The sequence below is a fragment of the Sorex araneus genome, chromosome 1, assembly GCF_027595985.1.
Source record: "Sorex araneus isolate mSorAra2 chromosome 1, mSorAra2.pri, whole genome shotgun sequence".
In the NCBI taxonomy this organism is placed as follows: domain Eukaryota; kingdom Metazoa; phylum Chordata; class Mammalia; order Eulipotyphla; family Soricidae; genus Sorex; species Sorex araneus.
In genome coordinates, this window is record NC_073302.1 from 360,773,324 (window position 1) to 360,797,563 (window position 24,240).

Sequence of the window (24,240 nt, forward strand, 5' to 3'; positions counted from 1 at the left end):
GTGGGAATGCGGAATAGTGAAGCCACTGCAAGAAAATCAATTGGGCAGTTGCAAATGGAAATTAAATATGCAGGTATTCATCCAATAGCCACACTTCCAAGCATTTGCCCAAGAGAAGTCTAAACATTTCTTCACACAAAGGCTTTGTTTTGGTTTGGTTTGGGGGCCACACCCAGCTCAGAGCTCCCTGGCTCTGTGCTCAGGGATCACTCCTGGAAGGCTCGGGGGACCATATGTGGTGCTGGGGATCGAACTGGCCTGACCAGCGGGGCAAGTGCCTTGACCCCTTTGCTGTCTCTGCAGCTTCACACACAAAGAATCGTAACCAAATTTCCACTGGGATTAATTGATATAACAACCCAGGTTGGAGAAGTATAGCCTCCCTTCATACCATCAGCAATTCTGGGATATGCATGACTCAGAATTCTACCTTGTAGTAGAGAAAAGAACAAATTATTCATACACACAACAGGAGTGAACCTCAAGAGCATTATTTTAGGTGGGGAAAAAAATCAAACTAAACTCTTTACAGTATGAGTCCATCTTTATGAAATTCTAGAAACCAATGAGATTCCCAGGGTCCAGAGTCAGTGCTTGGAATGGGTTTCAGAAGGGCAGGAGGGAACACTGGGAATTCCCAAACTGTCCCACATAGGGACTGTGATGGCATGACATTATTGTACACATTTTTCCACCACATTCATCAAATTGCATCCCTAAATGTAGCACTGTAGCACTGTTGTCCCATTGTTCATGGATTTGCTCGAGCGGGCACCAGTAACATCTCCATTGTAGACTTGCTATTACTGTTTTTGGCATATTGAATACACCACGAGTAGCTTGCCAGGCTCTGCCGTGCGGGTGGGATAGTCTTGGTAGTTTGCTGAGCTCTCCGAGAGGGACGGAGGAATCAAAGCCGGGTCGACCACGTGCAAAGCAAACACCCTACCTGCTGTGCTATCACTCCAGCCCATCCCTAAATGTATGAAATTTATTATAGTAAATTCATATTCCTAGGGCTGACTTAAAATAAATAGATTTTTAGTAGAAAGAAACTGCTTATGGAATTTTTTTAAATTAAAATATATTTTGGCATATAAAATCTGGGGGCACCAGAAACTATTGGGTTTGCTTGCCTGTGTCTGCTGCCCCCTTGTGGTCTTATCCAGCAATCGCAGCCTCTTCCTTCCCAGCAGCTGCTGGGAGAGGTTGGGGCTGGGGGTGTGACAGGAACCAGGAGGGTCTTCACCCTGTCCCAGGAAGCTGATACACAGGACTAGTGAGCCCAGAGTTCTGATATGCCTTTCTCTATCGCTCCCTCTCTCCCTCTCCTCTCTCTCCCTCTCTCCTATCTTGCGCTCCTCCCCCTCTCTCCCTTTCTCCTCTCTTTCCTGTCTCTCACTCTCTCCTCGCTCTCTCCTCGCTCTCTCCTCTCTCTCTCCTCTCTCTCTCCTCTCTCTCCCTGTCTCTCCTCTCTCTGTCTCCTTTCTCTCATTCTCTCTTGCTCTCTCCCTCTTTCTCCTCTCTCTTTCCTCTTTCTCTCACTCTCTCTCTCCCTCCCTCTTTTCCTCTCTCCCTCTCTCTTTCCTCCTCCCCCTCTCTCCTCTCTCTCTTTCTCCTGGGCAGGGAGCAGAGGGCACTTGGACAAGGCCAGAGAGTTCCCCTCTCCGTGCTCGCCAACTCTGTCCGTGTCTTGGAGGCAGGAACGGCCAGCAAGGCAGCCGGCCCCATGGGGATTGCGTGGGAGAAGTTCATTCTCTCAGCCAGGGCTCCGCAGGGGGGCCCCACACGCCCTGGGCAGTGCCTAGTGCAGGCTGGGGGGAGGCCTCCATCCAGGGCAGAGCCCGGCCTGCCGTCTCTCTGGGCTGTCAGGCTGGCATGGGGTGCGGGGCAGGCCGGGCTGAGGTCGGGGCAGGAGGGCGTCCTTGGCGTCCGCTCACAGAGCCGCTTAGCCTCCCTGGGCTCGAGGGCGCGCTGGCTTCTGGATAAGCCTCTTAGGCGACTCTCTGAGGCCGGGGGTCCTGCTCGAGGGGCCTGGCGGGGGTGTGCGATGGCGGGCGCGGGGCTGGCCTTCCGCCAGGCCGAGCAGAACAATGTCACACTTTGTTTTCCTGCAGCCCAAGAAGGTGCTTTGATATGTGCACGGACAACTGGTTTCTTCACAGACCTTCCACTGCGCCGCGGACTTTGCTCTCTGCCGGAGCCGGAGCCGGGCTTCACAGCTGTCCCAGGCGGCTCCTGTTGGGCAGAAAGAAGGAGGGGCTGGAGCCCCAGCCCCAGGAGGCCGGGCGGCTGGGTCCGAGTGGCCGCAGATGCTGAGAATCACAGAGCAGTGCCGGTGGCGTCTGAGGACAGAAGGGGCTGTTAGACACCCACTCCACTGCCGGGCAGAGTCCAGAGGACGGGGGACGGTCCCCACGGGCTAGAGGGAAAGGGAGGGCAGCACGCACACACCACACACACACACACACACACACACACACACACATACACACACATGCGCGCGCGCGCACGCGTGCACACACGTGTTCTAAGTCTGGCTCACCTCCCCACGCCCCCAGCCTTTCCTGATGAGGAAAAGCACTGCAGGGCAGGGGCATCACTTTCCCACTCTCCTAGCAGGGGTGGAGATGGAGGCCCAGAGAGGGCAGGAGGTCCAGCCAGAGTCACACAGCCAGCAGGAAGCCAAGCTGGGTGGCTGTTCCTTCCACAGCAGTGGAGGCCGGGCCTGGGACTGTTCCCGGCGGGGCGCAGGGTGCTGTTGGTGGTGGCAGGGCAGGGAGTCGGGAACAGAAGTGGCCGGCGAGCGCTGGCAGCCATGTGTGGCTCGTGTGGCACTCCACAGTGTGGCACTCTACAGGCGAGGAGGCCACGAGAGGCGGGGAGAGGCTGGTCGCGCGTGAGCAGTGAGCCCTGGGTGCAGGCGGCAGCCAGGACCACCGTCAGGGTCCGAGAGAAAGGGGCCCTCCTGGGCTCGCAGGGGCCCCGACACTCAGTCTCTCCATGTGCCGGAAACGCTTGTTTCATTGGAGCAAGGGAATGCAACAGGAGTCGGCAGAGCAGACACGCCCGAGGGGTCTCCAGAGAGCAGAGACCTCCAGGGGCCGCGCGCCCAGCTGCAAAGGGCCGGGCGGGATATTCTTGGAATGTCGGCTTTATAGTGTCCTCAAGCCCTGCAGTGACCACTCCGAGCACCCGCCAGGCCAGCCCTTGGCCAGCACAGACACGCGGGAGCTTCTGCCTGTCGGCGGAGGAGGACACTGAGGCCCGCCCTTGGTGCCGACCCTCACAGCACCCTGCCCCCGGAGCCCCGCTGTCCTCTGCTGGGATAAGTGACAATGGCCTATTAGACTTGGATACCCCAGGGAGCCAGAGGTGCAGCCTTGGGTCCCCAGCTGCCCAGCTGGAACTCCAGCCCTCGAGCCACCGCCCAGACCCAGATAAGCTGTTTTTCATGTAATAAAGACTGAGACACGCTGGCACAGGCAGGACGGGAGACGCCCACGTGTCCCAGGCAGACACGACACCCCCCACCCCCGGCTCCCACTACTCGGCCCTCTCCCTCCTATGGCCCTCCCCTCTCTCCGTTGGCCAGCTGCTCCTTGATGGGCAGACCTGGGGCTGGGCTCGAGTCCCTGCAGAGCCTGGGCCCGGGATGTGGTCGGGGGTGCAGGTGAGGGGTCACCCTCCCGAGAGGGCCTGGCCTGGGGTCCCAGGGCGGGGCGTCACAATGATAAGCCCCGACAGCCTTCTGACCCCGCCCTGCGCTTCCGTCTCCACCCCCAGAAGGGCCCCGCCCGGGCCCCCCCGTATGCATAAACCACATGGTCAGTGTCCCTGCCTGTCCTGTTTGTCCAAACTTCAGCTGCTTCCCCTGACTTCGGGCGACCTCAGTCCCCAGGGAACAGGGAGTGGTCAGGGCCAGCAGAGCTCAGGGGTGCTCTGCTGAACCCCTCCGGACTAGGGGGCAGTCTGCATTTAAAGGCTGGGTTTGGGGCCAGGAGAGAGTCTCCAGGTGGCTCCGATTTCTACCCCTACCCTGTCCAGCCCTACTGGGTCGCCTCCCCTGGACCAAGCTCTGCAGGGAGGGGACCAGATGAAAAGAAAACAAAAGAGCATGGAATTCCCTCTGTGGCCCCTTGCTGTGGGTAAGCTCCCCGGCACACAAGGACAGCAGCGCTGGCCTCTGATCTGCCCAGGCCCAGCGGCCAGTGGGGAGATGACGGCCTTGCCCAGCCTGCCTCTGGAGCCCGCCCCGCGCAGCCCTGGGGGTCTCCCAGCCCCACCCCTAAACTGCCCACGCCCTCTGCTTGTTCGCTGCTTCTGCGTCTCCAGGGAACAAGCAGGAGCCCCCACCTAGGCAGTGTTTCCTGCCAAGGAAGGCAGGAGGTGTGACAGGCTGTGCGTGGGGTCCCCAGGCCCCTGCACCGGCCACCCTGAGGGACGTCCCATCTCCAAACCCCAGGGTCCCTGAGCCAGGAACTGCCCAGCGCTCGGTGCCTGCCCACACCCTTCTGCCGCCCTGTTCCACCCATGTCTCCCGGCCTCTGGGTAGGGGCACCTGGGCAAGCCAGAGAATCACAACTCGGACAGGGAGCAGGACCTTCAAGCTTAAGAAAGTTCTAGATTGCCTAAAATCTCCCCGGCCTTTGTGTGAGAAAGGAAAGGCTGGCATATGACCCGGGGAGAGGCAGCCAAAGCTGGGGACAACCTGAGCCCCACTGCAGAGGGTCTGGGCCAGGCTGCAGGGGCCAGGGTAAGGCTAAAGGGACCAGGGTTAGCCTGTGGGGACCAGGGTCAGCCTGCGGGAGCCAGGGCCAGGCTGCGGGGGCCATGGTCAAGAGGCCAGGGTCTGGTCACCAGGCAGGGGGTCCAGCTCTCTCAGGCCCGGCTTTGCCCTGGTCACCCTTGTCATGCGTGAGCACTGTATCGTATCCCACCCACAGACAGGGTTCTCCCAGACACGCCCACAAACAGAACCCCCTCCCCGCCCTCAAGTCTGGCTAAGGAGCCCCCAGTCCCAGAACCTGCTCTGCGGGTCCCCAGGTGCGACAGGGAGGGGCGCAGTGGGCCCAGGATAGCGTTTCAGCTCCGAGGAGCTCCGGGATGAGCGGGAACGGGGGGGGGGGGGGGGCGGGGGGCCTGGGGGCTGGCAGGCAGAGAGGAGGAGGAGGAGGAGGAGGAGGAAGGGGGCACCGTGCCCTCCGCAGGCCCGGCTCGAGGCAGGGGGACTCTGGAACCGAGGGACAGAAGCAAGCCCAGTGTCTCCTCTGGAGGCCGCGGCAGGGTGGACCGTGACCACTGGCCACGGGGGTCCTGAGCCTCTCCGCCGGCCGACTTCCCACCCTCCTATTCAGGGGCTCTCGGAGATGCCGGGCGCCACGCCCCCAGCCCACCCCTGGCTGCTGCCTTCTGTCGGGACGCCAGGGACCACCCAGGACCAGCAGGAGCTCAGCTGCCCACACCCACTCCCCACGGGGGCCGGGCCTCCATCACAGAGCAGCTCCCCAGGGTGGCAGGACAGACCAGCCGTGGGGAGTCCCCGGAGGGAGGCCACCCGCCCCGCGCCGCCCCACCCTGCCCCGCCCCAGGCGCCCGCTGTGAGCTCTCTCTCTCCTCTCCTTCTCTTTTCTTTTTGTTTTTTGTTTGTTTTATTTTGGGGTCACTCCTGGCAATGCTCAGGGGTTATTCCCAGCTCTGTGCTCAGGAATCACTCTTGGGGTGCTCAGGGGTCTATACGGGGTGCCGGGGATCAAACCTGGGTCAGCCACATGTAAGGCAAACACCCTACCCACTGTGCTATCTCTCTGGCCCCTGTAGCTTTCTTTCTCTTTGTTTTCTAATGTTTTCTCCTTCCTACCTTCCCTTTCTCCTCCCTTTCTCCCTTCCTTCCTCCCTCCCTTCCTTCCTCCCTTCCTTTCCTCCTTCCTTCCTTCCTTCCTTCCTTCCTTCCTCCCTCCCTCCCTTCTTCCCTCCCTCCTTCCCTTCTTCCCTCCCTCCCTCCTTTCTTTCCTTCCTTCCTCCCTCCCTCCCTCCCTCCCTCCCTCCCTTCCTTCCTTCCTTCCTTCCTTCCTTCCTTCCTTCCTTCCTTCCTTCCTTCCTTCCTTCCTTCCTTCCTTCCCTCCTTCATTCCTCCCTTCCTCCCTCCCTTCCTTCCTTTCTTCTTCCTTTCTTCTGCTCTTCCTCTTCGATTTTGGGGCCATGCCTGGTAATGCAGGCCTTGGGGACCATATATGGTGCTGAGGGTAGAACCAGGATCAGGTACAAGCAAGGCGAGTGCCTTAGCCCTCTGCTCTCTCCATCCCCGTGACTATCTCTATCCTTCATGGGTCCTCTCCCCTTGGCCCCGTCTCGTGCACTCCTTACCTGCCTCCCCTCCCAGCACCTCACCTGGGACACCTCTCTCTGCCCCGGTGTCTCACGGCCGCCCTCTGCCCCCAGAGAGTTTGGGTCAGAGGGCCCAAGAGTGCCTCACCAGCACTGCCCAAGCGTGTCATGGAGAAAGTCAGTTCCCGAGTGCTCTGTGGCGGGTCAGTGAATGATGGGACCCTCGGGGAACCAGGGAGGGGCTGTTGTTGGGGCCAGGACTGCCCCGAGCTCCCCGAGATGGGACTGGAGGGGAAGATGCAGGTTTCCAGGACTTGTCTCATCCCCCCCTGAGGAGCGGCCCGTGGCTCCTGGAGCTGTGTGCTCTCTCTGCTGAGGTCACCCGGGCAGTGCCCCCACGCCCCCCCCCCCTCGGGTCTCGCCCAGACACGTGGCTGGCATCTGTGGGAGAGGATCGCTGGGCCAGACTTGGGTCAGTTTTTCCCTCAGAGCACCTTGAGGGCACTCAGGAGGACTTCACACTTAGGGCCAAGGACTAAAGTGGGCAGGGAGCTGCGAGCGTTCAGAATGTTCTGGAACGCAGGCCATGGGCCCCACATTCCTGGAGGCAGAAGCAGCCTCCTGCCCCGCCCTGCAGGTCTCTGCCAGCTGTAGAAATTCTTGGAGTTCGTCTCGGATGGAAGGTGCGCGGCCACGGGTCACGATCCAGGCGCATCTGTGGCCGAGAACGGCACGAACAGTTGGACAGTGGCTCTTGCAGGGCCCGGGGCCCCACAGCTGGGAGCAGGTGTCTCGCCAAGTCTGCCAGGAGCGGAGGCCACTCGTGGGGCCCAGAGGGGCCGGGACCAGGGGTGCAGGTCCCGAAATGCGCTCCCAGGCCCCCTGTCTTCCCTGCGGAGCCCAGGAAGGCGGTAGGGGCCGGAGTGCCCGTCATCCGTCCAAACTCCACTCTGAGCTCTGGGCGCTTGACCCGGCACGTGCAGGGCGGCGATGAAGGGGCCTGTGTCCCCTGCCGCAGGAGAGGCACCCCCAGGTCCAGCCTCAGTCCACGTGTGCTGAGATGCGAGAACAACAGCACCCCCCACCCCCCGCCCCTGCCGCGGCCGACCTCCCCAGGCCTTCCTCCTCCCGGGAGCAGACTCCGGGCAGAGGGGCTTGCCAGCATCCTTATCAAAGGTGGAGTTTATTAGACGTCTCACAAAAACAACCCCGCCTCGCGCGCTCTGCGCTGGGGAGCCCTGCAGGGAGAAGGGGGCGGCCACCGGGTCCTGGCAGAGGCGCCACCCCACCCTGTGCACTGCTGGACCCCAGGAGCCTTGGCGGATGCCAGCCTCCGGCCCGGGCAAGGGAGGGCTCCGTGAAGCGTGAACAAATACGCCAACAGTGTGAGCTGGGCACATCCCCGTGGGCTGGGTTGGGGGCCCCCAGCAGGCCCTGGGGGGGTCCCAGGCTGCTCCAGACATGCCCAGACTGAGGGCTGCAGTCACCCCCGTGAATGAACAAACGCTCTCCCCAAACTCCCCCACAAAACACCGCCCCCTCCCTCGCCTCAGCCCCCACACATGCCGTCCAGTCACATACCACCCCCGCGGACCCGCAAACACCCTCCCCGGGACACTCAGAACATGCAGGCGCCAGCAGGAGACGGTCCGCGCTGTCCCAGCTCCACTCTCGAGCGCTGGGTCTCCTTGCGCTGGCTCCCTGAGCCTCACTAGTTCTGCTCTCCTACTTGTGTTCCTTAAAAGCAAGAGTTACTCATTCACACCCACTTAGGTTGCATTATGGAAATTCTGAGCTGAATTTTGAGGAGGAGGCTCTGGGCACCAGCCTGAGGGTCTGACACCAGGAGGGCTGTTCCGCCCCCAGCCCCGAGGACTTGCTCGTCTTCATCAGATTGGTGGAGGGTAAATTAAACTTAGGGCCAGACTCACTGGAGTCTCTGTTCCCCCCTCCACACGCCCTCTCCCTCCCACCCCCCCAAAGACAACACGTTTCTCTCTCCAACTCCTAACTCTTTGCCTGGCTGGTAACTGGTGGAAATTGCCGCCCCCGGGGTCCTCCTGAGTGCCAGCCAGCCAGGCCTCTCAGGCTCATGGTCCACACCAGGGCAGGCCGGTTCCCAGGATGGAGGTGGGTCATTTCCTTCAAGCCTCACGGCTGTGGCCAGGGCATGGGCCTCCAGCCTTGGCTACGTGTCAGGGATTAGTCACGGGCTGGCGGGACCAGTATCTGTGTGCAGACACGAACTGCAGCATCTCCTTCAAGGGAGGCTCACTGGAAAGTTCTAGGGAGGAGTCCAAGTACAGTGTTGCGGGATAAGGACCTCTCCAGGATTCACACACACATACAAGCACATGCACACATGCACCCCCCAACATGCACACACGTGTGCACACACACATGAACACATGCACCCTCCACATGCACACATATGCGCACATGCATGCACGTGCACACATAAACACACACACATAAACACACACATAAACACACGTACACGTGCACCCACACACATGTGTGCACACACACATGTGGCACACATGTGCACAGGCCTTACTGGACACACATTTCACATGTCTATTTGAACTCAGTTTTTTTCCTTCTCATCATCATGCAAAATGTATGATGGACTCAGGTGGCAAGAACATCAGCTATAAAGATTTTCCCCGTGACTGTACACAGGAAACTGGGTGAGCCTGGGTGGCTGAGCTGTAGGGGCCAGAGAGATAGCACAGTGGGCAGGGTTCACAACCTTGCACTCACTTCGATCCCCGGCACCTCATAAGGTCCCAGCAGTGATCCCTGAGCACAGGACCAAGAGTAAGCCCTGAGCAGCAGCAGAAAAAGGAAGAAAGAAAGAAAGAAAGAAAGAAAGAAAGAAAGAAAGAAAGAAAGAAAGAAAGAAAGAAAGAAAGAAAGAAAGAAAGAAAGAAAGGAAGGAAGGAAGGAAGGAAGGAAGGAAGGAAGAAAGAAAGAAAGAAAGAAAGAAAGAAAGAAAGAAAGAAAGAAAGAAAGAAAGAAAGAAAGAAAGAAAGAAAGAAAGAGAAAAGAAAAAGAGCAAGGAGGGGCTGGAGTGATAGCACAGAGGGTAGGGCGGTTCCCTTGCATGCGGCCAACCCGGGTTCAAATCCCAGCATCCCATATGGTCCCCTGAGCACCACCAGGAGTAATTCCTGAGTGCAGAGTCAGGAGTAACCCCTGTGCATAGCCAGGTGTGACCCAAAAAGCAAAAAAAAAAAAAAAAAAAAAAAGAAGAAGAAGAAGAAAAAGAGCAAGGAGCGGGCTGCCAAAGGCCCAAGATGGCTGAGGTGGGGCCAGGTAGCAGAGGCCAGGCCGAGGGTCAGGGAGAGGACCTTACAGGATTCAGAAGAGAGGGAGCATTGGAGCGTCTGAGGGACGGAGGAGACGTAGTGACCCGTGCAGCTGCAGGTGACTCACAGCCACCGTCCACTCCCCATGACACACTGCAGAGAGCAGACACACGCCAGACCCCCGTACAGGGCATGTGGTGGTCCTGGAGCGAGGTGGGGTCATCTGAGCAGACCAGCGCTGCCAGCGCCCTGCCCACCAGCTCTGAGGACAGTGGGGGCCTCACCGGCCACCCCGACCTCTGCGGCACCCTCTTTGGCACCAAGGACAGTAAACACCACCCGCTGTGGATCCTGGGCACTGGCCCCCACGGTGGCCTGCCCGGGGCCCCAGGGACAGCAAATTCCTCTCATCGTCCTCATTGTGTTCTAAACCTAAAGAAAACAAGGCACCCTGCCCAGTGGCCAGTCCATAAAACATTAATCCCCATCCCCTCCTTCAGCGGCTCCCGACCCATGAGGCTCTGCCCTGCCAGCACCATGGAAAAATCCGAATGGGTCGCACGTGGCCAGGCACGCTGCAGGCGGGACCCCGGCACCAGCACCTCTGGGGCTTTTCCAGGCCAGCTCCCGGCAGGCTGGGCATCCAAAGGCACGGTGGGCCACCTGCGCCCCATCTCTGCTGAGTCCCTGCCCAGACAGCAGGCAGCGAATGGCTGCCTGAGCCGCCCGCGCCCAGGCCCTCCCGGGCCACAGGACTTTGGCACCGAGAATGCCAGTGACACTGGGGTTTGGCTGCGCTTCACTGTTGGTTTCCCCGACATAGTCCCGAGCGGCCACTTCTTCTCTCATCGGCCTCTCACTAACTCTCTGGGCTGTGAGGGAGACAGTTCCCTGGACCCGGAGCAGAAGCAGGACAGTCAAAGGGAGGTGGGGGTCCCCCAAGCATCAGGACCCTGCAGGGCCAGAGACCAAGCATGACTGGAGGTCACAGGTCGGCTGCCAAAGGGCATGTCTGTGTGACCCAGCATCCTCCGCACGCTCACAAGAGGACTCGGGGACTCAGGCAAGGCCGCCAGGATTCCTTAGACACCTAGCACAGGTGGGGCCGTTGTGGAACTTTTTGCTTCCGTGAGTTTAATGGAGAGATGAATACTCGAGGGGTCAGTGGCTGCTGGATTACACCCTGTTTCCTCGCAGGCTGCGTGCAAGGCATGGCCTTGCTGACCAGCTGGGTCAGTCCCAGGAGCCACCCGGAAACAAGGGGGGAGTTCAGTGGAGGTGGTGAGTCGCTGCATGAACCAAGCAGGGACTCAGCCAGAGGGACAGGTGACCCCCCTCCCCCACACCAAGGCCCCCCACATGTGGTCATCTGACTGGGCTGGGGCAGCTTCCGGGAAATTTACTGACTGCTAATGTCTGAGGGACAATACAGGCCAGGGCTCTGGTTGTTTCCAAAGGCCCCGAGAACCTCGCCCTCGGTAAGCAGAGCTGGGGGGCTCATGCAGCCAGCCACTGGGGCTCTGGGAGTCGGGAGGGAATCTCGGTGCCAGGGCTGCCGCCTCTTCCAGGCCCAAGTGGACGCATGAGAGCCTGCGTGGGGCATTATTAGGCCTCAGGGGGCAGCGCAGCCCTCTCCCCCGCCCCAGCCCGAGAGAGAGGGCACCTCCTGCAGCTGCGGGAGGAGGCTTCTTCCAGAGAGAGGAGCAGGCAGCCCGGAGGGTGCCAGAGGGTAGCTGCTTGTGCCAGCACCCTTGGGTCCCAGCAGACACGTGTGCAGGGGGTAGGCACGACCCCGGCCTAGAGGCGTCTCCTGCATCCAGCTCACCCTGCGTGCACAGCCCTCGCTCGTGGTGGGCATGACAAAATGAGCCGCCACCATCCGGAGACAGAGCCGTGTCTGGGAATCCAGACAGCCCAGGCCCCAATCTCACAGTTGCTGCCTGCTGGCCGCAAGGCCTCGCCCAAGTCCACTGCTCCAGGACCCGCTTGTCCCCACCGAGGCCCATGTCGAACTTGCTGAGATGAGGCTGGCTGCCCAGGGCCCCTGAGACAGGCACGTGGGGTTCCCAAGAGATGCCCGACCGTGCAGGAGGGCGGCTCTGCTCTAGGGGGCCGGCTGAGGGCTGCCCAGGACAGAGCTGAGAGGGCTTCCCCTCCAGGGAGTGGGGCAGACGAGGACCCACCAGGAGGATACCCCTAGTCCTGCCAGCCTGTGCACAGGGAGGAGACCGAGGGGGTCGGGGTGACCCACATACGGGGGTGAGGACGCCGTCCCCTGGTGCTGGGTCAGGGGCCAGCCCCTCCCCTACCTTTCCTGCATACCCACGGCTGCCCCGGCCTGGAGATTTCCAGATGTTTGAGGGTCCCTGAGCCCCAGACTCCGGGTGGTTCCGGCGTCTCCCCAGTCTGTGGGGTGCAGGGGGCTCAGCTCAGCCAGAGGCGCGTCTGTTGTGGTCCCGGCCCCTCCTCTGGCTCCCGACACTCGCCTGCTGTGCCCCATCCCTAGGGGAGGTCACACGTAGGGAGGCTCCAAGCACCCACCCTGAAGGCAGGAGGAAGGGCAGGATGGACCGATGGATGGACAGAGCATCCCTCCCCACCTGGGAAGGCCCCCTGCACTATGTGGGGGCGTTCAGAGCAGAAGCACCGCCGGCATCACCCCCTGAAACCCCCCTTGGTGTCGCTGTTCAGTCCCGTGGGTCCTTCCCAGCCAGCTGAGGGCTGAGGGCGGCGTGTGCAGAGCCCGTGGGTGCGGCTGGGGCGGGCCAGGGCGGTGCAGGGTTGGGCTCACAGGATGTGGATGGAGGGTTGCGGGCATCCCACCTCCTCAGGCTGGGTGCCCCATGCCCCTGGACATCTGAGCCCCCCGAGCGGCAGGACCCTGCGCCCCTCTCAGGGAGTTGTGTCCACCCCCACCCATCCCAGGACTCCTGGCTGGGGGCAGTGATGTCCCCCTCAGCCCGGTCCCTGTGTCTCCGCCCTGAGCCCCGTGTGGGAAGCCGGGCCCAGCCAAGAGAGAACACACGGGCAGCCCAGAGACCTTGCAGTCATTTTATTTTCTTAACATATAATAAATTCCAGGTCCAAAGAGACACATGCAGAGCAGACAGAAGCAGGTCCTGGGGCACAGCCGCCAGCCAGGCAGGAGAGGCCCAGCCCACCCAGCCCCTGCCCTGCCCGGGCAGAAACAGAGAAGCCCTCAGGGGCCACCCCAGCTCAGGGACGAGCAGAGACAGGTTGTGGCCACCAGCCTACATCCCAGAAATGGCCCTGGCCCCGCTTCCTTCTCTGTTGGGGTCTGGAGCCCCCGTGTGGGCACAGACCCCAGACCTCGCTCCCACGTGAGTCTAGCTGCCCACCCAGGCCTGCGTGTCCCCACGTCCTAACAGCTGCCCCGGATGGCCCTGGGCGGAGCGGCCCCACAGACCCAGGCCGAGGCCCCTCAGGATTCTCTGAGAAGGGTCGGCTGGGCCCTGTGCAGTCCACTCAGCTGCCCCAAATGCTTCCAGGAATTAGTGGGGTGCAGGGTGGGGCGCAGCTGACACCCCTCTAGCAAAGCCGCCCACCCGAATAGTCCAGCAGACACATCGCACGCCTCTCCGTCACCTGTCCTCAACCTTAGTAAGCAGCTCCTCAGGAGCCCCCCACCCAGCAACCCGTGCCCGCCCCAGCTGGAGGACCTGGAGGGAAGAGCCCCGTGGAACAGAAAGTGGGTGCTCAGAGAAGCTGCCTCCAAATGACCGGCTTTGTGGGGACCCCGGACCGCCCCACCTCCTTCCCCTCCCCAGGCCCCTGGGGTCTGAGCTGTCTCACTCCCCTGCAGCCTGAGCTTCCAGAATCCCAGGGAGGTGGGGGGCTCCCAGGCTGTCAGGCTCTCCCGGCCCCTGGTCGTTCCACACAGGGCCCCAGAGGGGGCCATGGCAGGGCCTCGGGGCGTGTGTGCAGGGACTCCAGCGCAGGGGCAGGGGCCTCCTCCCACACTCCGTGGGAGGGAGGGGACGGTGCGGGCCACTCCCTGGCTGTCACCTCCTCCGAGAGCAGGTGCAGGTCCCTCTGGGTTCCCGGGAAGAAAGAGAAAGAGAGTGACAGAAAGGGCCCCGGGGCCGGGGCGCACGTGGGAAGTGACTTTGCTCGCCTGCCGTGTCTGCGATAGGGTAGCACGGCAGCCCTGCCCTCCGCCCGCCCCGCCCCGCCCCCCGCTCGGCCCACCCCTCTATTTGGGCTTCATCTCCACCCTGGCGTTGACGTCGTCGGCGTCCAGGTCGTACTCCTCCACCTGGCCGCTGGTCCACACCTTCACGCGGTCGGTGAGGTCGCTGCTGCGCGGCGCCAGGATGAAGTCGTAGATGAGCACGGCCAGGGCGGCCCCGATGAACGGCCCCACCCAGAAAATCTGCAAAGGGAGCAAGCAGGCGGCTCAGAGGGGCCTCCCCGGGGCTCCCCGGCACTGCCCCGCCCCCCTCCCCCGCGACAGCCCCGCCCCCCGCGCCCTCGGCCTCCCTCCGGCCAGGTTTCCTTCCCGTGCCTCCCATCGTCGTCCCCATTTACGCGCGACTTCCATCTGTGTCCTCCTAGAGTATCCAGGGGGCCCGCAGGGGGGTGAGAAAAGGTGGCCTAGGACCCCCACTGTCCGCCCTCCTGAAAGGCCCAGGCCCACCCGCCCCCTGTGGGAGAACCAGATCCATCTGATGAACGAGGGGGCTTCCTGGCGCAGAGGCCACAGAGCGCGGAGACCCCTACCGAGTCCGCAGCCCAGGACGGGCGCCCAGGGGCCGGCAGCTGCGCCCGCAGAGCTGCACCCTGACGGCAGCGCCTGTACTCAGACTCCCCCCTCCGCTGGGCAGGTGTGAGCGGGCCCTGCGGCCAGCTTGCTGTGGGGAAGGGGCAGCTGGCGGTGCCGGGACTCACCCAGTGGTTGCTGAAGTTGTGCGTGATCACGGAGGAGCCAAAGGAGCGGGCGGGGTTGATGCCGCAGCCGGTGTAGTCAATCTGGGAGAAGCCGGGAGGCGGAGAGGGGGCAGTCAGTCCCAGAGAGACCCTCCTGGGGCAGCACGCCGCCCCAGCCCCCGCTCCAACCCCCCCCCCCATGCCCCCAGCTTCCCGACCACCCTCCCCGGGCCCTACTCACAGCCAGCAGGTGTCCCAGGGCCACAGACAGGCCGATGGCCAGGGGCGCCGAGCCCCCGAGGTCGCGGCGCCTGCGGTCAGTGGTGGCCAGCACACAGAGCACCAGCTGGAGGGTGGCGATGATCTCAATGCCGAGTCCTTGGCCCGAGTTCACACCCCCGGCCAGCTGCAGGGGAGAGGGGCAGAGGGCAGTGAGCAAAGCCCTCCCTGCCAGGCCCCACAGCCCTGCTCCCTCTCCCCTACGGGCCTCAGCTCCCCCGACAGCCAGGCCAGGGCACCCCAAGGGTAGCAAGGCCCGTGGCCAGGGAGTTGGCAAGGCGCTCATTGGGAGGAGAAGGCAGTGGAGGGAGAGCCCAGCCGAGAGCCCAGAACATTCCAGAACAGTCCAGAACAGTCCAGAACACCACCTGCTGCTTCTTCTAAAACCCCAAGGCTGTGGGTGCTGGAGCAGCAGGTGGGCGCTGGCCTTGCACGTGGCTGACCCGGGCTCCACCCTGGCACCACCGAAGGTCTCCTTTCTGCGCCCCCCAGGAGCAATCCCTGAGCACAGAGCTGGGAGTCAGCCCTGAGGCCCTCGGATAAAAACAGCAAATCTCCAGAAGTTGGGCCCAGCCTTTCCTCCCTGCCTCTCCTGCTTCCCTCCGCCTCTGCCTGTCCATCTGTCTGTCCCCAGGTCCCCTCCCTCTCAGGCCACTGGGGCCCTTCCCCGTCTCTGGCTGCCACTTACTCCCGGGCCACTTTTAGAAGCGTGACTCATGGAAAAAGAAGTGAACGGGGAGCTGCGCCCGTCTCAGCCTCCCAGCTCCTGCCCCAGGCAGACCCTCCCCAGGCCCTCCCGCACTTCCGCCCCTCGTCCCGTGTCGGGGTCCCAGAGCCCAGGTGGGCCCAGGCACAGAGGGAGGCGTGCACCCAAAGGTGCCACTCGTGGTCGTGCCCAGCAGGGCTGTGGGGGTGCAGACCTCCCGGCAGCAGCGTGGGGCTCCCTGCAGGGCCTGGGCCGGGGGCCTTCCTTGCTGCCTTTCAAGCACACGGGGCCTTCCTAGGAGAACAATTCTCTTCCCGCCTTTGTCCACAGCCTGCCAGGGAGAGTGACTCACATCCCTCCCGGGCAGACCCGGCCCCAGCTCCGGCCTTTCCTGCAGACCCCAGACCGCAGCCCTCCCTCTGCCCACAGCCCTGGCCAGCGCCCCGGCTCTTCACGTTCGGACCCCAGTCCTTCCCTGCCCATCAGGTGTCAGTTCTCGCTCCCCGCCTGCCGAGGGCCTCAGTTTCCCCAGCTGTGAGACAGATCTCACCGTCCACGGACTCTACAGGGAGGCTGAGGTGTGGGTCCCGGCCGGCGGGCTCACGCCTGTTGGCTTTCCCGTGTGCTCCGAGGGTACCCCGTGGAGATGGAGACGCGCTGGCTGGCAGGATACCTGCACCCTTGGCCCCCAGCTGTCAGCCCCCACCTCTCTCAGCCCCTCCTGAGTGCCCACTTCCTGCCTTGCCCAGGGCCAGCAAGAGCAGGAGCAGAGACTGTGCCCAGCACTGAGTCCTGGAAGGGAGGGGTGGCCACTGCCCGCCCTAAGGGCCTGCCAGACGCTCCCTCCTAAGATTGAGAAGCCCTTGACACCCTCTCCAACACCCTTACCCCCTCCTCCAGGAAGTGCTCCACCCTGCGCCCCAACCCGATGGCTCTCATGTCTAGTCATCACCCACTCCCCCACCCCCCCTCGCATGCCAAAGAACTTACTCCTTACATCTGGGAAAACTTGATAATTCAAATTTGGAAGGGGTGGTTAAAAAGTCTGTTGGAACTGGGTGGCCAGCAAAGAGCAAGTTCCAAATTAAAGCCTGGTATTCGGTATTCTTGACCACAAGAAGGCCCCACAATTGCTGAACCAGGGCCAATTCAAGTTGTGATCACTTATTATTTTTTACAAAAACAAGAGTTGGCTGGCCTATCCCCAGCTAGCTGTGCCCAGCCCAAGACTGATAGGTCACAGATGCGGGACAACACAAATAGTAGATGGCCGTCATTTCTGCAAAAATAAGTGGAAACTGGCAGAAGAATCTGCACCTCCCCTCCAAGACGCGAACTCTCCGTCCAGCTACCCAGCCCACTGAGGGCCACGCACGGCCAGAGCAGGGTCCCCGATCGGGATCTCACCTGTTCTCCATTCCCACATGTCCTGAGCCTGTGGGGACAGAGCCCTCTCAGCCCCCAGGCTGAGGACAGGCTGGGAGGTCTCTCTGCTCTATACTCTCACCCGGAAGTGGCCCTATTTTGTGGCATCAGGGCGGGGGAGGGGGGAGTCCAGAAGGATGCTCATTTTCTAGCATTTCCACCCCCTCCATGACCAGCTGTCTCGGGGGTGCACCCTGGACCAGGGTTGGTTGATTCGTTCTAGTGTGGGCTGACCGCTGCATCTTCATCATGTGAATACATTTGTTACATACGTGAGTGACGGGTGATGGATGCCAGCAGAGGACATGGCCCAGAGAGGGGACTTGAAAACCAGGTCCCTAGCCCAGCTCTGCTGCCCTGGCTATCCAGGAGCCGAGGGACTGGCTACCCACAGACCCCACCTACGGCTGCTTCCAGCAGGAGCTGGACCAAGAGCCACCAGCTCAGCCTCAGTGCAGGGCTGACCTCTCTGGGCAACAGACCTTGAGCCTTCTCTGCTGCCCACGAACAGGCCAGTCAAGAACCAGAACCCCAACTTGGTCCGGCTCCCCCGGTGGCCCGGCCTCGGTGGCTCGGGGCTCAGGAGACGTCACTGGCTCTGGCTTGAGCACCTGCTCTGAAGCGCGAACTGAAAGAGCAGAGAGGAAGCCCCCTCCTCCTGCCTCCACAGCCAGTGCTCCAAGTGGAGGCTCAGGGGTGCACCCGCTTCTGGGTACCAGCAGCTCTGTGCACCCCTGGGTGTCTTTGTAGATAGGGCTTAGGGTGTCTGCTCCCACGGGGCTGAGTGTGGACACCAAGAGGCTCCGTCTGGAATAACCCAACGAAACGTCTGTCGGAGAGCTGGAGTGCAGCTCCACTGAGCAGCCAGGTCTGGGATGAAGGCCTGACCTGGACACGAGGGGCTGGACACATGGCCAGCGAGTGAAGGCGCTCACCCCTCATTCTCGGCCACAGGGACACTCAGAGCAACCTGAGTGGACAGGAGCATCGAAGCGTCAGTGCTCTCTGGAGTCCCGCGGGGAGGGGGAGGGGGTGTCGAACATCACGCTGGGGATGCGGGGGAGGTACTGGACACCACATGGGGGATCAGGGCTCGTGCTATGGGTCTGCTCTGTGGCGTGTCCCTGAGTTCCATACACAGATGCCCCTACAGCCTGGGGGTGGGGGTGCGTGGAAGGAAACCCCCGGAGGGAGAGAAAAAGCTGCTGTCGGAAGAGCCCTGAGTGGCTGCCAGATGCCTTTTAATTCCCAGACTAACAATGCACAAAGCCGGCTTCCGCCTCCCTCCCTCCTTCCTTTCCTAGTCCCCGGGAGCCTCCTTCCTGCCCCCAGGCCCCCTCCCCAGCCCTGCACTCCTGCTGCGGATGGGACGAGGAGGACAGCGTGTGGGGCTGACTCTGAGCATTTGTGTGTGTGTGTGTGTGTGTGTGTGTGTGTGTGTGTGTGTGTGAACGTGGGTGCGAACATGGGTAGGAACATGTGTGTGGATTAGCAGGTATGACTCTGGGAGGGTGTGAGCACGTGTGTGGATGACTATGGGTATATGGGTGACTGACAGTGTGTGCGTAGTTGTAGATAAGTGGCAGTGGGTGTGGGTGTGTGGGTAGGTGTGTCTCAATGTGAATGTGTGGGTGGGGTGAGCATGTGTGACTGTGTGAGAGTGTGTGAGTGTAACTATGAATGTGTGGCTATGAGTGCATATGTGTGTGACATGAGCATGAGCCCCGGTATGTGAGACTGTGTGACTGTGTAGTGCAAATGTGTGCATGAGACCCTGTGTGAGTGTGGATGTGAGACCACGTGTGAGAGTGTAGGTGTGTGTGACTGTGAGACTGTGTCAGTGTGTGAGTGTGTGTTTTGTGAGCCTGTGGGAGACCTGTGTGACTGAGTGTGTGAGATTGTGTGTGTGTCTATGAGTTGTAAGTGTATGTTTGTGTCTGTGAGTATGTGTCTATGAGAGTATGTGAGTTGTGAATGTGTGTGAGATTGTGTGTGTGGGTGTGTGTGTATCTGTGAGTGTGAGTGTGTGGCTGTGAGTGTGACAGTGAATGTGTGGCTGTGAATGTGTGGTTGTGAATGTGTGTGTCTGTGAGTGTGTGAATGTGAGAGTGAATGTGTCTGAGTGTGTGTCTCAGTGTGTGTGTACCTGTGTGTGGTTGTGAGTGTGTGGCTGTCAGTGTGTGGGTGTGAGTGTGTGTCTGTGAGTAGGTGAGTGTGAGTGTGTGGGTGAGTGCGTGTCTATGAGTGTGAGTGTGAATCTGTGAGTGTGTGGCTGTGAGTGTGTGGCTGTGAGTGTGAGTGTGGACTAAGGCATGACAAGGGTCCCAGCCTGGGAGTCAGGAGGCTGGGGCCTGCCCTGGCCTGCCATAACCCACTGAACAGCCTATCTGGGTCTCCAGGCCTGGGCCTCAGTTTCCCCCTGGTCGGGCAGCCCGGGATTCCTCCCTGTGGGACACGGCCAGCCATGGTGAGCTCTGAGCGGGTCTTGAGTCCCTCAGCCCAGGGTTTCCTCCTGCCTGGCTGCTGGCACGTCTGCCTCACGGGCACAGGTGCTCTGGCCCCTGGCACACGCGGGCCCTGCCCAGCCACGTGCCCACAGGGACCCGAGGGCCACCTTCTCACAGCAGCCTGGCAGCTCTTCCCCAAGGGAAAGGCCTTGTCCCCATGCTGCCCTCCTAAGTGTGCACTGCTGGACGGCACCGTCTCCAGCGTCCTGGGGTCTCACTCCCCAGACACGGTGCCCCCGAGACGCTCACGGGTCAGAAGCCCTGGGTCGGGGGGAGGCCCGCCGAGTTGGGACTCGGCCCTCGCTGCCAGGGAGGTCCCGCCCTTGGCACCCTCAGAGCACGAGGCCTGGGGTCTGCTGGAAGACCCGGGGTGCCTCTGTCCCGGAAGGGGTTTCTGATTCCAGTGGACAGGGGGCTGAGGACGTCCAGTGCATGCAGGCTAGTGCTCAAGGAACCCCACCAGGGCACGGCCCGGAGACCACCGAGTGCGGCACACTCGGACTCGCCTCAAAAGCTCGCTTTGGAACTGGCCAGGGGAGAGAGGGGCTGTGAGCGGCAGGGGGCAAATTGGATCCCCTCCTCATGCCACCCCTTGGGGTTTCGCGGTCGGGTGACACTGGTGGGGCTGAGCCAGGGAGTCAGAATTTCCCGTGGTGAGGAAGTGTGCACCGCAGCCTGGCCACTGGCTGGCCGGAGCAGTAATTATACCCCTGCTGGCACCACGCGCCCCTCAGCCCCCAGCCCCGCCCAGGGCAGCCTGGCATGGGCGGGCCTCAGAGCGCCCTGGCACCCTTCTCCCCAGCACAGGCGGAGCCCAGAACCTTAGGCCTGGAAGTGACATGCGGGGCCTCCCGCTCTGTGGGGAAACTGAGGAAATCGGGTGCAGTGCAAGACGGAGGTCAGGGACCCTGAAGCAGCCAGGCTGAGACTCCCAAAGAGGGCTGCTCGACTGAGGGGCTCTGGGGTGGCTAGGCACGACCCTGAACCCTGATCGCCCCCTCTCTGGGGCTGGAAGCCCCGAGCCACCTGCCAGCTTCTCACCGAGGGCTCCCCTGCACCATCTCCCCAAAGCCTTTCTGCGCCCCAGCCTCTGAGGTCGGAGATGACCCCGGCCTTATCGCACGCCTCTGCCCCTATCACGGTGCCCAGCTGGGCCTTATCTCCCAGCTTGCCAAGAGCCAGAGGCCACTGGGCAGGCGGGATCCCCCCCCTTCCCGAGCCCAGCCACACCGCCTTGTCCTGTCCCACATGGGGCCGGGACCCCATGGCCCCCCCGCTCATACCCCTCACCCTTACCCAAAGGGGCTTGGGCTGCGGAGCTAGCTGGGACCCTGCAGGCTGGGCCCTGCGGACCGGAGCCTGGGCTCTGCAGGGCGTATCCGACCGCCGGGCTCAGTGAGGAGAAGGCTGTCCCCCGGGACACCCCCTGACTCACCCAACCACTTCCTGCCACTTCTTTCCCTATTTTTGTGGGAATCTCTATGCCAACAGCGTGCCCCACCCTGGTCTGGACGGGGTGCGGCCAGGGGCTGGGGGCCGCCGAGGAAACAGTGTGTCACCTGCTGGGCACAGGGCTCTCTGCCCCTCGTCAGGTCCCTTCCGACCCCCATGTCCGACGGGCGCTCCCGGGGGCTGTGGGGCTGGGCGGCGGCATTTTCCCTGCTCCCAGGCCAGACCCCTCCGAGCCAGGGCTCACGTGGAGCTCCTTGGCCGCCTCTCAGCCAAGCCCTCTGGGTCGGGTGATAACGGCTCAGTCAGGTCCGGGTGCTTGGGGCGTGGCCAGGAGATAACCAGAGCCCAAGAGCCCTAAGTCACCCCCTCTTGAAGCCCGGGCTCCGGGGAAACTCAACAAGTTCACAAGCAGGACTTGAGCACTTCACACCCCGCCTGCCTGCCAGGGCGGCCCCTGCCCCCACCCCCGCCCTCCACCCCCACTCCCTGCGCCGCCTGGCCCGCGAATCAATCGAATCAATCGCGCTGACTCGGAAAACAGACCGAGCAGGCAAGAGGCAGCGGGCAGGGCGTGGTGGTGGCACGCGAGGAGCACGGATGCCCGGGGTTAAAGAGCGCTGACCCTCTCTGTCTTGCCTGGCCCCCGGGGTGCAGGGGGCTCCAAGAGGGTCGCTGAGGCCTGGGAGCCTCTGCCCCTTCGTCGTCCCCAGTGAAGCTCCTCGGACCCGCCCCTCTGCCGGGCTCCCCAGGAGACCTGGAGGGAGCTGCCCCCGGTGCCCACGCAGCCACATCCGCCCGACTAAAGTCTAAACTCCAGCCCGCGGGGCTAATCTTCAATCCCGTGCAGCAGCGAGGGGCAGGGGTCTGGGGAGGTGTGCGGGCCACATCGGAAGTGCTAATCCCCCGTGGCGGGGTCGTGCCCGCTGCCCTCCAGAGCCTGACCTTTGTCTGCACCACAAGAGGCCAGCAGTGGGGATCGGCGGGAGAGCCCCAGGCGGCTCCTGCACGGTCACCACGGGTCAGCGGTCACCACGCGGGCTGCCTCTTCTCTCCGCACCTGTGCTGCCCCGCTCCTGGCCGCTGTCCTCTCTGGGGGCTGTCCTTCCCGGGCCCCCTCCGGCCCCCCACCCCAGCCCTCCCCTGCTGAGTGTGCACTTGGCCGCGGCTCTGGAAAAGCCCAGGTCTGCAACGGACGCAGACAGAGCCGGCAGCGATGCGCTGAGCTCAGCGGCCCGGGAGGAATGCTTTTCAGCCGCTGCCACGGGGCCCCCAACATCTGCTCCCCATTAGCGCCCCCAGCTCAGGGGCCCCGTTCAGCCTGGCACGGCGCGTACCCGCTGGAACAGGGTGTTCACTCAGGCCCTGCACTCGCCCCCGCCCCAGACACGCTTCCAGAATCAGGCGCTGGCAGGACCCTCCAAGCTCACGCAAGCTCCACGGCCCGCCACGACCCGGCACACAGCCCTTCACACCCCCAGACCCTCGGGGTCACGCCTCCCGGGGCCAGTGAGCAGGAGAGCCGGAGAGCCGGGGCAGGAGGAGAGCGCTGTCCGGCCCCACCCGGCACGGCCATCCAGGAAACCACCTGCAGAGCCGGGAGCTGTTTGCGCCCTTATCTCCCTCCGTTTCCAGGGCCAGGGAGCAGCACTTTCTCCTGGGGCAGTTTGGGGGAAAGTGCGGGCCACTCCGGAGGGGGGTGGGTGTGACCGGCTCACACACCTGGGGACAGGCTGATGGGCAGAGCTGCCCCCGCTCCCGGCTACAGGGCTGAACCTCCAGAGAGGGGCCAGCAGTTGCAGGCACACACTTGCTCCCTGTAAGCTCCCTGCGAGGGTCCCCACCTGGACAGTGGCCGGACGCTGAAATACTGGGGCCCGGCCCCCCGAGAATTCTCGCAGTCAAGACTGAGCTGCAGCAGGGTGAGCACTGCCCCCCAGCCCCTGCCTCTGCTCCCACCCGGGGGTCCCGTCTGCTCAGTGGCTGGCAGCTGCCCTCCAGGCCCCCAGCCCCACTCACATCGTTGCGGCCCAGAGAGTTGTTGGGCAGGTTGGAGGTGATGCCGGACAGGATGGCGGTGGCCACGATGGCGCCCACGCACTGGGCTATGATGTACAGGAGCGCCCGCAGGATGCTGATCTGGCAGCTGAGCAGCAGCCCCAGCGTGACGGCCGGGTTGAGGTGGGCACCACTGATGTGTCCCACACTCTGGGCCAGCGTGGCGATGCTCAGCCCGAAGGCCAGCGACACCTTCACGTTGTCCTGCGTTCCACCTGACGTCTGGTTGCCCGTCATCGGGTACTGGAAGCCCAGGGCCGAGCCGATGCTGATGAACACGAAGAGGATCATGGCCAGGAACTCGGCCACCACGGCCCTCCAGAACAGCTTCTTCTTGAACTCGCTGGCCATGCTGGCAAGGGGCTTGGCTGCAGACCGCTGTGCTGACTCCCACCTCGCACTCAGCCACAGCCCGGGCCGGGCCTATTTATAGGGCCCGGGGGGCGGGGGGAGGAGAGAAGGGGGAGCACAAAGGGAGGAAGGCCTCTCCTTGCTCCCGCCCGCCCTCCTCGCGGATGGATGTAGACACGGCTCCACTGCCGCCTGCCAACTTTCCCCTCCCTCCCTCCCTCCCGTCCCTCCCTCCGCCCTCAGCCCTGCCCAGCCGGGCCTGGGGAGCAGGCAGGAGGCAGTCCTCAGCTTCTCTAATAGGCTTTGGGAAATTCCTCCCCAGTGACCCCCTTCAGGGAACTGGAGAAATTCAGGTGTCTCTGCCCCGCCCCGCCCCATGTGCAAAGCTCAGGGGGCGCCCTCGGGCACAGCCGCCCTGGACGGGGCGGAGTGAAGGCAGTGGACTCGGTGCTGGACGTTGCTCTCCCAGGAAACAGGCACAGTGACCAGCTGGCAGGGCTCTCCTGCTTCTGCCGGGTGGGCACTGTGAGCTGGGGCCCAGGGACCCAGGGGCCCACCGGGCAGGGGTGAACAGGACTGTGGACCACCATGGACTCTGGGGCCAGCAGCTACCCCAGACAGGTCAGGGCTGGGGGTTGCCAGGAAAGCCCCAGCTCCCGGGGCAGTCTGGCCAGTGATCTGGGGGCAGGGGGCGAGGAGGGGGCAGTTTAGGACTTTCCCTCTCCAAAGCGGCAAGGCCACCAGGGGACAGAGAAGGAGAGGGCCGGGCAGAGAGGGATGAGGACAGGAAGGAAGAGGAGGGGGCGGCTGGGGGTGGACACAGCCAGAGGCTGCTGGAAGCAGAACAGAAGCACAAGAGAAAGAGCCAGCAGACCAGTGGGGGGATGGGAGGAGACCCCAGGAACGGGGATCCCGGCTGAAGCCAGGCAGAGGGGGTGGA

General features: G+C 62.7%; 1 protein-coding gene across 1 annotated transcript; it reads right to left on the bottom strand.

Moving 5' to 3' along the window:
* Positions 1 to 13,821: 13,821 nt before the first annotated feature.
* On the bottom strand, positions 13,822 to 23,442 carry AQP1 (aquaporin 1 (Colton blood group)). Its single transcript, XM_004606909.2, has 4 exons — positions 22,911 to 23,442; positions 14,767 to 14,931; positions 14,547 to 14,627; positions 13,822 to 14,031 (listed from the first exon to the last, which is right to left on the bottom strand). The coding sequence occupies exons 1-4, from the start codon at positions 23,298 to 23,300 to the stop codon at positions 13,852 to 13,854; spliced, it is 816 nt and encodes a 271-aa protein (XP_004606966.1). The 5' UTR covers positions 23,301 to 23,442; the 3' UTR covers positions 13,822 to 13,851.
* Positions 23,443 to 24,240: the final 798 nt, after the last annotated feature.

What these genes read in the sequence shown, in the direction of transcription:
- AQP1 (XM_004606909.2), bottom strand. Translation starts at nt 23,300, where the DNA reads ATGGCCAGCGAGTTCAAGAAGAAGCTGTTCTGGAGGGCCGTGGTGGCC. An exon ending in CCCTGGGACACCTGCTGGCT is followed by an intron (nt 14,628 to 14,766) that starts GTGAGTAGGGCC and finishes GGCTTCTCCCAG; the next exon opens with ATTGACTACACCGGCTGCGG. An exon ending in ACAACTTCAGCAACCACTGG is followed by an intron (nt 14,032 to 14,546) that starts GTGAGTCCCGGC and finishes CTCCCTTTGCAG; the next exon opens with ATTTTCTGGGTGGGGCCGTT.